Raw genomic sequence first — 14021 nt, forward strand, 5'->3', positions numbered from 1 at the left:
TCAGTCCTGCAACAAAAGAAAGTTCAAATGGTCCAATGGTGGTCTTGGCGTATTCTTCAACGGCTGGGACCTCTGAGGTGTCGTCATCAGATTCAATTTGTAATTCCAAGAGGGTCTTTGTTTTGCTAAAAGAGATCTCCCGGGTGTTGGTCCAGAATTCCAGGACAAACTTCCTTGGGTCTTAATATCAGCTGTTACAAGCCATTGCTTTTTCTAACAGATACAAATATCTAAAGTAACATTTCTAAGTTAAACATTAGATGTAATCCTAAAGAACTTACAATATACCTTATATATGTGAACAAGAATATCCTAAACTAACATTAATCGACTGGAAAACCTAGCTAAGACATAAGCATAAGCGTTAGGCAATCAATAAATCCAACACTGAAGGGCTTATGCTAAGTCTTAAAAGAAATAAAATCAGGAAGAGAACTATATGAAACATTAGCACAACCATATATACATGTCTTTTTCAGGCCCTATGGAGACTTTTGGATCACACTGGTCTCTTTGCTCTGGGGCTTGTGTCCAGTGCAGTCTGGTGATAGGCTCAGGAAAATATTTTTATATTTTTCCTGCCGGTAACAGTGGTGGCTGGAGATCTCCCACTATTACAGCTGATCTCCAGGCAACAGAGATCAGTTCACCTGGAGAAAATGACCGCTTTGGTAGGTGGACTTGATGGCCTTGTATCCCATTTATGCTCCTCCCCTCCTTATGTCCCCACCCCCAAATCTGCAGGTATTTCCTAACCCATAGCTAACAACTCTACTAATCTCATTATAGGCTGCTGCTTGAACTATTTTATGGTACCAAACAACTTTTTCCTGTCTTTTTTTTTATATCTTGAACTTCACATACGCATTGCAGATTTGACAATTTCACACTATTTTTGTCAGGAAACTGTTATTTTAAGTTGTCAGTGATCTATTTTTATGGCCAATGATTTTATGCTGGGCTGGGAATTTAATGCTAGATCTTAATTAGCATCTTTTCATACTTTATTTTTATTGTTTTCATTTTGTCAGATGCCACAGGCAAGTTCCCAAGAGAGTCAGCTTATACATTTTCTAAATAAAGAAATATATAAATATTGTCTGTAGAAAGTCATCACTGGCTGCATGTGATCCAAAAAAGTGATGTTATTGTTCTGCTACTAGTAGACTGTATGCTTATGCCCTTAAGAATAGATTTTGTGTCTGTGCAGTTGTATAGTGATTTGATTCCCAGATGGGAGGGATTGTTTTGTTAGTAGATACCAATTGTACAGTGTTAAAGGCAGTGGAACTATGGGGGTAATTTCAGGGACAGTTTAGCAGCCCAATAATTGGATACTGAACAAAACCAAATGCCCCTTTGTGTGACCTCGTAATAAAGTTTATGAGTTACTTTACAGCAATTGATGACAGATTTTGCTTGCTATCTTCCAGGTAGAGTAATATGAAATCACCACAGATTTTGCTTGCTATCTTCCAGGTAGAGTAATATGAAATCACCCTATATTATGTGATTTTAAAATTGTGTCCTTAGGAGAGCATCTTTGTCTCCCCAAACGCCTTCTCAAAATCAAGACTTCCTTTTATAGCCTAAGGGCATTCCTGCACGAGATTCCCTTCAAAGCTCTGGGGTGACAATCACATGCATGGAATCATTACAAGTTAAACCCCATCTGTGCCTCTCAAGGACTCTAATGGTTTGTAAGGTTGGGTATAAATATCTGAGTGGACAAATGTAATAAAATGATTCTTGCTGTGATCCTATAGAGGATCAAAGGACTTTTATTCAACGCAGCAAGGAATTGCACATGACTCAATCTACTGTGGGATTCTGTCAACATTTCTAACAATGCAAACCAGGGTAGGAAGAGGAATTGCTTCTGCCCCTTTAAGAGACTGACACTGTCCCAGAAGTGAGCTATTATAAAGGCAGGTAAGCTGCAGTTCTTGGATTAAAGAGCTGGCAGCAAAGGAGAAAGAAGGAGGCTGCATCATGACCAGTCATAAGTGCTGGGGATACGGGCAGAAGGACGGTAGGTTGTCTGCACTCTTTCCACCTCTGTTTCTTCCCTTTCTCGTCTATTCTGCTTAATATATTTAGATACAAACTGCTTGCTACTGAAGTGTGACAGGCAGGTAACTGGTTAACTGATAAGCAAGTCTTGAATTATTGCTTGGAACTGGCACAAATTTCAGTGCCTAATGAATGCTCCCCAAAGCACGGCCCAGCAACAACCATAGATGCTTTTTCCATTTCCTTTGAGCACAAGAAGCAATACATTTTCTTGGTGACCTGGATGACCTTTGCCCTTTCAAGAGTCCTTTCCAAATAATAAAACCATGCACTTTTCACTTAATGCACTCCCACAAATGCTGAAGGGGACAGAGTTTTTGTAGGACTTGAGCCAAGAGGGAAGAGCCGTGCTCCAGAACCGAACCAGAAGGGCTGCGGAAGCGTACAGGTAAAACAAATGCCATCGAAAGGGACTCCAAATAATTGAAGCACATATGTGAGAATGGGATGGAGAGCCCTGCTATGTTCACCAGTTATTTTTATATGAGCATTCCTGCAGCTGAGCAGAGCAAAGAAAGAATGCACAAAAGCAGGAGAAAATTATTAAAACATTTCTAAAATTGTCAGAATGCTTCAGATGTGTTACTTTTCACTGGTGACGCAACAAGCACTGTAGAGGCACATCACACTTTGTGGCAGCAAGCTACACAGCTCTTAGTTCCAATGACTGACGGGAAGAATGGAAGGGGGATAATATCAGTGACATAACATTGAACCCTGGGAAAATGTGTACGGGAAGGAGCATCTCTCAGCAGGGCAGCGCCTAATGCTGCTTACATAGAATCTCTGTCTCTCTGTCTCTCTGTCTCTGCCTCTCTCTCTCAGAAAGTCTATATATTTCCTGAGACTCCCATAGAGCTTCTGCCAGTTACAATATGGGCTACCATTTTAATGCAATGTAAGGGGGGAAATATGCACCTGAAAGTAAAAAGTCTGGCTAGTTTCTAAGTATCATCTTGTATGTTTTGTAGCTGATCAAAATTAGAACTCAGAATTGGTGCCATGTTGTGTATCTTGTTCCACAGGACCTGGAGCTTCTGATGTTGCCAGAGTAGGGGGGAATACCCACTACCATAATTTCCATACTACTGTGATGTTGGCAGATGTTTTATAGTACAGAGGTTCACTGTTCCCAAAATTAGTTCTTTGGTAGCCTGGAGGGATCACTGATTATTCTAGACAAGCTCATTGGTGACTTTGACCAAAGGAAATATTTCCTTATGCAACAAGTGATTAAAACGTGGAATTTGTTGCCAGAGGATATAGTGATGGTCACAAGCATAGATAGTTTTAAAAGGGTGTTAGACAAATCCATGCAAGGCAGGTCCTTCAGTGTCTACTAGCCATGGGGACTAAAGGGAGCCTTTACATTGAAAGGCAGTCAGCCTCTGAATCCCAGTACCAGGAGGCAAGGCCTCAGCCTCAGTGTTCTTTTGTTGACCCTCCAGACTGGTCGGCTACTGCGTGAGACAGGCTTCTAGACTAGATGGAGCACTGATCTGATCCAGCAGGGCTCTTCTTATGTTCTTATGATTGTCCCCCTCACAGTAAGGCAACAGTCAAACAACTTACAAGAACAAAAAGGGACTGTCTATGGTCTTGAAGTAACAGTGGCTTTCATTGTTTTTCAGGACCCGCTCAGTGGCACACGGTCTACCCCATTGCCCAAGGAAACCGTCAATCCCCAATTGACATAGATTCAAAGCAAGCCATTTTCGACCCCTGTTTGAAGCCTTTCCGGGTTTCGTATGAATTGTGTGCATCTCTTGAGCTCTCCAACAATGGACACTCGGTCACGGTGGACTTTAAGGATGTTGATGACAAGGCAGGTAAGCATTGCTGGTTACTGTCACACTCCCGTAAAGGACGGGAATGGCAAAGGCCTGTTTGAGCCTGGCTGAGGTCAGACTCAAATGGGCCCTTGCTGCCCCTGAGCTCCACTTGGGGATTGGGGGGTGGGGCAATCTGGCTGGTGAGTCTGGCCAGCTCTGCTCCCGATCTCCATCTGGAGATTGAGGATGGGGCTAGCCCTGCTCACTGGCGGTCTACTGCTTCCCACCCCACACTCCCTGGCTGGAGAATTTGGGGCCAGGGAGCAGCTGCGGGGGGCACAGCACCTGGGGTAAGCCCCAGGCAGCCTTTTATTAAGCTACGCCCCTGGGTGGAGCCTGTGGAGGGTGGGGAGGAGCAGGGCCTCGCTGGGGTATAATGCCACAGAGTCCACCCTCCAAAGCAGCCATTTTTTTCAGCGGAACTCATTTTTGTTGTCTGGAGATCAGTTCTAATTCGGGGAGATCTTCAGGCCCCACCTGGAGGTTGGCAGCCCTACCCCAAGGCCAATGAGAAACCAGTTCTCTTCTTCCTTTACTGGACGGTCAGAGCAGCTGAGCTGCACATCTCTTCAGACCCTCCCTATCCCAGTGTCTTACAACCAGCAGCCCCAAGGCTTAGATCTACACACTTTGGCTCTTGCCCTTCAGTTCACACCAAAGGCTGGTGCCTCAGGATCAGATCAAGCTTTAAAACGTTTTCAAAATTGTCCATACAATGACATTATATTTATTTTAATACCTCCCCTTTCTCCCAAAGCAGCTTGTGTGACTCCGCCTTGATGAGCTTGTATGACTCTCCGTTCTCCATTTCATCCTCACAACAACCTTGTGAGGCAAATTAGGCTGAAAGGAATAAGCACCCCCCAGGTCACCCAGCAAACTTCCATGTCAGAGCAGGGATTTGAACCTGGACCTCCCAGAGCTTAGTCTGACACGAAGTCTAACAGTAGTGGTACAGAATATGAATGAATTGTGTTGCCTGCTTGTTTAATGTGTACAAGATAATGCGTAGAGAGCCAGCATGGTGTAGTGGTTAAGAGCAAGTGCACCTGGAGAACCAGGTTTGATTCCCCGCTCTGCCACTTGAGCTGTGGAGGCTTATCTGGTGAACCAGATTAGCCTGTGCACTGCAGCACATGCTATCTGGGTGACCTTGGGCTAGTCACAGTTCTTCAGAGCTCTCTCAGCCCCACCCACTTCACAGGGTGTTTGTTGTGGGGTGGGGGAGGGAAAGGAGATTGTAAGACCCTTTGAGTCTCCTTCAGAAGAGAAAGGGGGGTATAAATCCAAACTCTTCTTCTTCTACAAAATATTGCTCCATCTCTTCCACCAACTTACCCTCCCTATACAGTTATCCCTGTACAGTTGAAGCAACACTAGAATTAGAAAGAGGCAGACTTCCGAGTGAGTAGGAGGCACAAGAGAGAAGAACTTGGAAAGCTTTGCCTGTACATCTATCCCATTCATTGAGGGAGAAGGGATGTTTACCTTACGTTGGTTCATGCCCAAATTCTGGTATTATGGTGCCAAAGGTTTCCCCTGGATAGAGTGTGATGCAAAAAAAAAAAAGGCCTTCAATGCTATGGTTACAGTCTCCCGTGACAGATCAAGAAACACTGGTGAGGCCATTCCTGATATCACTACAGCATTATCAGGTGCTGTATTAAGTTGCAGCCACTCAGTCACTTAAGACGAACCTAACTTGCAAAGACCTCGGAGTAGGAACAGTTCAGTATATGTGTAGCATCTAATGGGATTTCAAGGACATTGAGGCAAAGAGAATGAATCGCTTCTCCATAAAGTTGAACAGAAGTGTTGCAGGACCGAGCTAGCTCAAAGTTGTTTGTTTTTTTAAATTTAAATTAATTATTTGTTTGTTTGTTTTGGCCAGTCTCAATATGGTAAGGGTAAGGATGTCCCCCTATGAATTAAAAGTGCGTGCATTAGAACCACAACATCAGGATTCTGCGGCACATTGCCCACACAGCAAACCTGCCGTGCCAGAAACTAAGGGATACCCCAAGTTCGTGTCCTGCTTCCTGCTTTACAGATGCCCTTTGAGTTGCCTTTGACATGTACCAACTCAGTCTGTATGAGAGAGCTGGCTCTGCGTCCAGATGGAAGCTTTTGTGTCAGATATGCTGCAGCAGTGTCCTGAACATCCACAGTCTTTACAGGGACTGCATTCTTCCAGTAAAATGTTGTTTTATTTATGGAAATAGGGGTCAGCTACATGTTATGACATACCAGACTCAGGGATGATGTGAGGAAAATATACCATGTCATTAGGCCCTGTCATTCATGGGGATTTGAACCCAGATATTCTGCACATCCTTAAAAAAAATGAAAATCACTACACCATAGTAATCCTTTGCTTTACTTCCTGCTCACAGTGGTAAGCGGAGGGCCACTGGAAGATCCTTACAGACTAAAACAGTTCCATTTTCACTGGGGGAAAAACCGTGGTTGCGGATCAGAGCACACCATTGATGGCAAGCCTTTTCCTTGTGAGGTGAGTCACAACCTGTCTGCTGTGGTTGCAAAGGAAACCATAGCCTGCGGAAGTGAAGCAATCTTTCTTGGAAAATATCATTTGTAGTGTAAGAGAAGGCTTATGTTTCTCTAGAGTTGCAGAAATGTGATGCAGAGCACAGATTTGTTTGTATGTATCAGCACCCTCCAGATGGTTGATTGCTGTGCAACAGTAAAATCACAAAAATAGGCCCTGTCTGAATTGCTTACTCTGGCCGTTTCCGCATGGGCATTTAATGGCGGCCTGGAGACGGCAAAAACGCCGTCTCCAGGCCGCCATTCACACAGGGGGCGCAGCTGCATCGCAGCCACGCCGCGAAGCCGGCGTTTCCCCAGAGTGCTCGGAAGCGCTCTTGTTGGGGAAATGCCCCCTCAAAGCCGCTGCCGAGCGAACAGCAGCGGCTTCGAGACGCCTCCCCCACCCGGCACTTACCTTGTCCCCGGGCCTCTGGCGCGTCGCCGAGGCCTGGGGACACGCCCCCCTGCCCTGGCCCGGGGACATGCCGGGTCGGCTGGGTGCCGGCGCTGCATGGCGCCGGCTGCCCGGCTCTTTCCAGGACCGTCCATGCGGACGGTCCCAGCGTCGTCAGGTCGGCGTCGGAAACGCCAACCCGGCCTTTTCCACATTCGTGCGGAAACGGCCTATGATGGAAAGGTGTAAAAGACCAAATTCAGGTATTGGCTGTGACATGGACATTGATGCTCCCCGTGATAGTGTGGATATGTTCTGACTGAAGCAGCATTCGATAGAGAGCTCTCTATTGATATCGCTTCATAGGAAGTGGTGTCATACTGTATGCTGTTCCAAAATGGATCCAAGATTTTTGTTCTAAAGCCCTGGCGAGTTCCGGCATGACAGATTCATGAACCTTGATCTGAAACAAGAGTTTTCTTTTGTGTTTACAGTCACTGTTGATTGATTCAATAAAGCAATGGTTATTTGCAAGTTTCCTGAGCTTCGTCGACTTTCCAGAAATTCTGGCAGCTTTTCTGTTCTGAGCAAAGCTAAGCATTTGTTGTTCTCAAACATAATCAGCCTTGACCTTGTCAGTTAACATTGACAATAACGATGCATAACTCCCTTCACCAGCTCCACTTAGTTCACTGGAACGCCAGGAAATATGGAACCTTTGGAGAGGCAGCGGAGGCTCCAGATGGCCTAGCCGTGGTTGGCATCTTCTTAGAGGTAAGAGCCACAGAAATAATTGCTTCTGCTCAGAGAGATGTTACCTTTTCCACAGTTTAAGATCCAAAGTGCATGTTTAAGAAGCTGGATTTGTGTTGGAGAAAGATGCTTAATGAAACTAAGCATATAAATAGCACTTTTAAGTGCTCAAACTGTTTCATGTTCATCATCACTGTAATCATGTGATATGCTATGGATAGGACCGTCTTGACTTGGATCTGTCTCAGCTACGCTGGTCCCATCAGATCTTATTGATTGATTGATTGATTGATTGATTGATTGATTGATTGATTGATTGATTGATTGATTGATTGATTGATTGATTGTTGCATTTTTATACCGCCCTCCCCCGGAGGGCTCAGGGCGGTGTACAACACTAACCAACAAACAATAAAACAAGATAAAAATAAATTAAGATTTAAAATGCAGCATTCCATATCAAACCTTATTTAAATTTTTAAAATAGATGGCATCCGACTATTAAAACCTCCTCTTAAGAGAGGGACAGTGGGTCTAGGATGTTTCTCAGCATGTTTGTTTCGGGCACCCACATCAGCGGCTGGTCTCCCCAAAGGCCCGGTGGAAAAGCTCAGTCTTACAGGCCCTGTGGAACTCATTGAGGTCCCGCAGGGCCCGGACAGCTGGAGGGAGAGCATTCCACCAGGCAGGGGCCAGGGCCGTAAAAGCCCTGGCCCTGGTGGAGGCCAGCCGCATCATAGAGGGGGCTTAGAAGCTAAGCAGTGTTATCCCTGGTTACTATTTGGATGAGAGACTATTGAGGATGTTCTAGATCAGGGGTAGGGAACCTGCGGCTCTCCAGATGTTCAGGAACTACAATTCCCATCAGCCCCTACCATCAGCCCCAATTGGCCATGCTGACAGAGGCTGATGGGAATTGTAGTTCCTGAACATCTGGAGAGCCGCAGGTTCCCTACCCCTGTTCTAGATGCTAGGCAGAGGCAGGCAATGGCAAACCACCTCTATTCGTCTCTTGTGGGGTGGCTTGTTGAAAGCCACCTAGTGAGTTGGGATCAAAACTGGCTGGGATGACATTTGAACTAGCAACTTTTGGAACTTAGCTCTGGCTCTTTGCACCTGTGCTACAAAAGCCAGTAAGGAAACTGCAATCATTAAGCTATATACCTGATTATGTAGCTATAATATCTTTACTTTAAGAAGTAAACTGCATTTTCATTTGACCTCATCTGGGCAGCACAAGCCGACCAGCTATCTACTGCTACAGTCATTGTTATGCAAGTCCACATTCTTATACAGCTTTTTTGTCTTTTTTAAAATTTTAGATTGGGAAAGAACATGCTGGTATAAACAGAATAACAGATGCCTTGTACATGGTCAAATACAAAGTAAGTCTTACATCAAAATTTAGTGTCATCTGTGCGTGATCTGGAACTTTTTGTTCAGACATTGCTGGAGTGGTAGGTAGCCCCCATTATGGTCATGAAAGCAACAAAACCGGGCCATCTCTAAACAAACTGGGGTGGGGCTGGTTCTACATGTGTGGGACCTCCCTGGCATGCAAGAACAAAAAAAGTCATCAGAGTAAAAAATGGGCATAGGACTCAAAGGCAATTTGGTATATTCCAGGAGACATAGATAGTACAGAACAGGGGTCGGGAACCTTTTCCCCTCAAAGAGCCATTTGGCTCACCACCAAATTTGGCTCACCACCAAAGAGCCATTTGGCTCACCCCCCCACCCACTCGCTCACCCCCCGTCCGCTCCCCCGCCGACTTGCTCGCTCGCTCGCTAGCCCTCCCTCACCCACCCACCCCCGCGGGCTAGAGATGTGCCCGCCCTGCTTCCTGCAGGGTGGGCGAAGAGGGGCCCGGCGGCTCGGCCTGCCCAGCCGCCGGGAGAGCGCCCGCCCCGCAATCAGCGGGGCCGGCAGGAGCCAGAGCCCGCGGCGCGGCCTCGCCGGCCACGGGCTAGAGATGTGCCCGCCCTGCTTCCTGCAGGGCGGGCGAAGAGGGGGCCGGCGGCTCCGTTCATGGAGCCGCAGAACAGCGGCGGAAGAGCCGCATGCGGCTCGCGAGCCGCGGGTTCCCGACCCCTGGTACAGAACATTTGAATCCATTATGGAGCAAGTGTTAGAGAAGAGGGTATAGTGCAGTGGTGGCGAACCTTTGGCACTCCAGATGTTATGGACTACAATTCCCATCAGCCCCTGCCAGCACAGCCAATTGGCCATGCTGGCAGGGGCTGATGGGAATTGTAGTTCATAACATCTGGAGTGCCAAAGGTTCGCCACCACGGGTATAGTGCAATCCTAAGGAGAAGTTACCCCAGTATACGCTCATTTATTGCAATAGACTTAAACAGGAGTAACTCTTCTTAAGATTGCGCTGTTATCTTACTGGTGTGCTTGTGAATTTATAGAATCCCAAGGGAAGAGATTTTGGGGGTAGGATTTCCAAATTGTCCCCCCTCCCCACCACACACACAAATAATTCTTCACAGACCTCCAGTTTGTCAAGTATTGACTTTTGTGTCTTGGGGTCAATGGATGAACAGTTTTCTCTCCAGTCGCAGCACTATAAATATGCCATTGTGACAGTAATAAAAACTTCACCTTCCATAACCTTATCTCGGTCCCCTTTCGTTTGGATTTCTTCCATCCCCCTTTGGACCCAATGCCTTGAGGACTGTAGTTCAGTTCATGCGCTTGAGCCATGTACGGGGTCATTTCTGATACTGTTTCTGCCGCATGTCCATAATGCTAGAGGAGAAGTTCACACTGAGAAGCCAAACCTGTACTTGGGTTCAGACCACATCCGACTGTAGTGGGGTCCCACAGAATGCTTCATCATACAAAAGAGCAGGAAAAAGTACTCCACCCAAATACTAATTGTGGAGAAGGACTGAAGCTTAGTGTCTTCTGGACGAAGGTCTGTTTTTCTTCTAAATCAGCTGTCGCCACAAATCCTTTTCTTCTACGTATTTTGACTCTGAGCTTGTCAATTTCAGTCTGAAATCCTGATCAACCACTGTGGTTTGGATACCTTTGACACAGATTCATAGTGCTAGGCAAGAACAATCCTTGAGTAGCTTCCAGAAATTTTTGAACATATAGGTTGCACCTTTGGTTCCTGCTCTTTTTATTACCCCCCAACCATCCTAATCCTGGTTCCTCCTTTCTTTAGGGAACAAAGGCTAAGTTTAAGTGCTTCAACCCGAGAAGTCTCCTGCCCTCTTGTCTAGATTACTGGACATATCCTGGATCTTTGACAACCCCTCCCCTTAATGAGAGTGTGACTTGGATAGTCCTGAAGGATGCCATTAGGATATCTGAAAAACAGGTACTTGTATCCTTTCGTTTGTTTTTGCAATAAGAGCCATGATCTCTGCTCTTAAAAACTTGTATGCTGACATAGTATATTGGTTTATTTGTATAGCAACAACGCAAGGTCTGCAATACTTGGAGAGGCAGCATGCGTAGTGGTTAGAGTGTCAGCCAAGGTTCTGGAAGAGCCAGGTTCAAATCCCAGCTCTGTGATGGAAGCTCTTGGGTGACCCTGAGCCAGTCACAAATTCTCAGCCTAGCCTACCTCATAGATTTGTTGTGAAGATAAAACTGACCAATGATCTCTGTCATTTCTGTCAAGCATCCCTGTGGAGATGTTCAATGTATGTCCAAGGCTTTCACAGCCAGAATCTACTACTAGAGCCGAGCTGCACAACCCGGAAAACCCACAACAATCACCCCATTCTTAAGTCCCATAAAAATATTTGTCTGCCATTCCCTTTGTATTAATTATTTAAACACCCACCTATTTTTCAAATAGACTGTAACTTAAATATTTCCTTTTCCTTTTTAAAGAGCTTTATTTGGTTCCATACTGAGCCACATTCAGCTCAGGAGCCACAGTTTGTAGATCCTTGTAAATAGACTTTACAGACTGAAAACAAAGTCATTTTTAATCTGTAAAATTACACAGTAATCCAAAGCTGAGTAGTTCCTTTCTAAGTTCAATGAACTTAGAAAGTCAATGGGCATTTGGACATCTGACTCTGTTCAGGGTGGGATTGTTGGTCTGCTAAAACTCCTTTGAGCCCATTTGTTCACTGCAAAGATCTGCTGGCTCTTATGATGAAAGATATCTGTGCCTTTCCTGCTGGCTCTTGCTTTTGGCCTCATTCTCTGATGACCTTCCTAAGCAGTAATGCTATTGTGCCTGAATTTACAGATGGGGAAATTCCGAACCCTCCTCTTTACCACTGAGGAAGATGAAAGGATCCACATGGTGAATAACTTTCGCCCCCCGCAGCCTCTCAAGGGAAGAGTCGTACGTGCATCTTTCAAGGTTTAAATTATCGCAAGTGAACTTCAAACAATCCAAAGTGCTTCAGTATCTGCAAGAACTGGATAATTGGGCCTCAGATTAGATCTCCAGATCAAAAGGGACCATGGGGCATTAAAAGCATTTGATCCAAGCACAGATTAAATTAGGATAGCGGTTAAAACCCTTATGGCAGATACGTGCTCATTCTAACCCACGTTTCCTCTCAGGAAGTCATTTGGCTTCCAGAGAACTTCAGCTTTTATTTCCTAAAGGAACATTTCTAGCCTTCCTGGTGACAGAAGGAAGCTTTTTTTAAAAAAATATAGGTACTGTTGAGGTCTCAGAAACTCAACAAAAGCTTCAACAGGGTCTCTAGAAGCCACAACAAGAGGTTTGGGTCAACGACCACCTCCGCCAATGCTTTCCATTCTCTTGACAGAAGTTCTTAATCTGAACTCTGAGATAAACCAGATATGGTTGTTGAAACAAATGGTGCAAGCCCAGCATGTCAAACTGCAGCTGGCAAGATTCCTATTGCCTGAAAACAAGCACATTTACTTGGAAATCTTGTCCCAGTCTGTTCAGTGGGGTGTATTCCTAGAGAAATGTGCATAGAACTGTGACCAGTTGGTTTGCAGTTCAGGCCTACACCCGGTTACTTATGGATTTAGAAGGGCGTAACTCTGTTTAGGATTGTCCTGCTGGATAACTGGGTGTTGCCAATGGTAGCAGTTTTATTGGTCTCACAGTATAAGGGCCGGCAGATTCAGACATGGAAAGGGGAGATCGACCCACATGCTATTGCAAAGGCATAGCATAAGAAGAGCCATTCTGGATGAGAGCAAAGGCCAGTCTAGACCAGCACTGTGTTCACACACCGGCTGATCAGCTGCTTCCAGGAGTCCCACAAGTGAATCAACTGCAACAGCATTCTCCTGCCTGGCTCCCCAGCAACTGATATAAGGAGGTATACTACCTCTGGAGGCATTAGATATCCATTAGTAGTAGTAGTCATTGATAACCCCATTCTCCAATTCTTTGTCCACTCTTTTTTAAGTTGGCGTCCGTAACTATATACTGTGCAGTGAGTTCCTCAGTTTATCTATATGCTATGTGAAGAAATACTTCCTTTTGTCTGTCCTAAATCTGTCCCATCAGTTTCAGTGGATGACTCCAAGTTCTACTGTTAACAGCATCAGCCTCCAGGACCCATTTACACTGGTGTAATCCTCTGGCAAGAACACTATGAACTGCAATAAAGAATCATCTAGAATAAAGACCAGTGAATAGTAGAAAGTAATTTGGGAAGCCAGAATGAAAAGCCCTGCAGTTTTCCTAATGAAAGTGAATGGTTCAAGGTATATTTTTACAATCTTGTGCATTTAATACCTATACCTTGGTCATTGCTGTAGCTATAAAAGGAAAGAATGTTTTACTTGATCCAAGTTACTGTGTGGTTTGCTGCCCTTGACTGAGCTCCATTGCTCTAAGAAATGCATATCCTTGTTTGAGCTGACACTCTTAAAAATTGCTTCTTGGTGATTTAAACTTATTATAAAATTGACTTTGAATCTTTTGAGGAGAGCACCCTACAACTTGTATCTACACTGGCTGAGCTTCCTCTAAGTCTACACAATTGATGGGATAATACCATTCCATCCTTGCCTTCCTTTTCGCAGAAGAAATGAGAAATGGCATTGGAACAGTATTGGATGGTGTATTGGTTAAGAGCAAGTGGGTTCTAAACTGGAGAACTGGATTTGATTCCCCACTCCTCTACCTGAGTGGTGGAGGCTTATCTGGTGAACCAGATGTGTTTCCGCACTCCTACATTCCTGTTGGGTGACCTTGGGCTAGTCACAGTTCTTTGGAACTCTCTTAGCCCCTCCTATCTCACAAGGTATCTATTGTGGGAAAAGGAAGGGAAAGGAGCTTGTAAGCCACCTTGAGTCTCCTTACAGGAGAGAAAGATGGGATATAAATCCAATCTCCTCCTCCTCCTCCTCCTCCTCCTCCTCCTTCTTCTTCTTCTTCTTCCACTACTATTACTACTACTACTACTTTGTCTGTGTGCTAGAGAAGCTTTTCATTAATAAC

The 14021-nt window shown here is 45.2% G+C and overlaps 1 protein-coding gene across 2 annotated transcripts; it reads left to right on the forward strand.

The window, feature by feature from the left end:
- The first annotated feature begins 1971 nt into the window (after positions 1–1971).
- CA7 (carbonic anhydrase 7) lies at positions 1972–13706 on the forward strand. Of its 2 annotated transcripts, XM_048515788.1 has the most exons (7): positions 1972–2032; positions 3705–3902; positions 6299–6417; positions 7528–7623; positions 8925–8987; positions 10785–10940; positions 11829–13706. In XM_048515788.1, the coding sequence occupies exons 1-7, from the start codon at positions 1993–1995 to the stop codon at positions 11949–11951; spliced, it is 795 nt and encodes a 264-aa protein (XP_048371745.1). In that variant the 5' UTR covers positions 1972–1992; the 3' UTR covers positions 11952–13706. The 2 variants fall into 2 exon arrangements, with proteins under 2 accessions (XP_048371745.1, XP_048371746.1); XM_048515789.1 differs by lacking the exon at positions 8925–8987.
- The last annotated feature ends 315 nt before the right edge of the window (positions 13707–14021 follow it).

This window comes from Sphaerodactylus townsendi, linkage group LG14 (genome assembly GCF_021028975.2).
Source record: "Sphaerodactylus townsendi isolate TG3544 linkage group LG14, MPM_Stown_v2.3, whole genome shotgun sequence".
Classification (NCBI taxonomy): domain Eukaryota; kingdom Metazoa; phylum Chordata; class Lepidosauria; order Squamata; family Sphaerodactylidae; genus Sphaerodactylus; species Sphaerodactylus townsendi.

Bases quoted from the DNA above. Each gene is read 5' to 3' on its own strand.
- CA7 (XM_048515788.1), top strand. From the start codon at position 1,993: ATGACCAGTCATAAGTGCTGGGGATACGGGCAGAAGGACG. The intron at 8,988-10,784 runs GTAAGTCTTACA...TCCTTTCTTTAG, and splicing joins TGTACATGGTCAAATACAAA to GGAACAAAGGCTAAGTTTAA. The intron at 10,941-11,828 runs GTACTTGTATCC...CTGAATTTACAG, and splicing joins TTAGGATATCTGAAAAACAG to ATGGGGAAATTCCGAACCCT.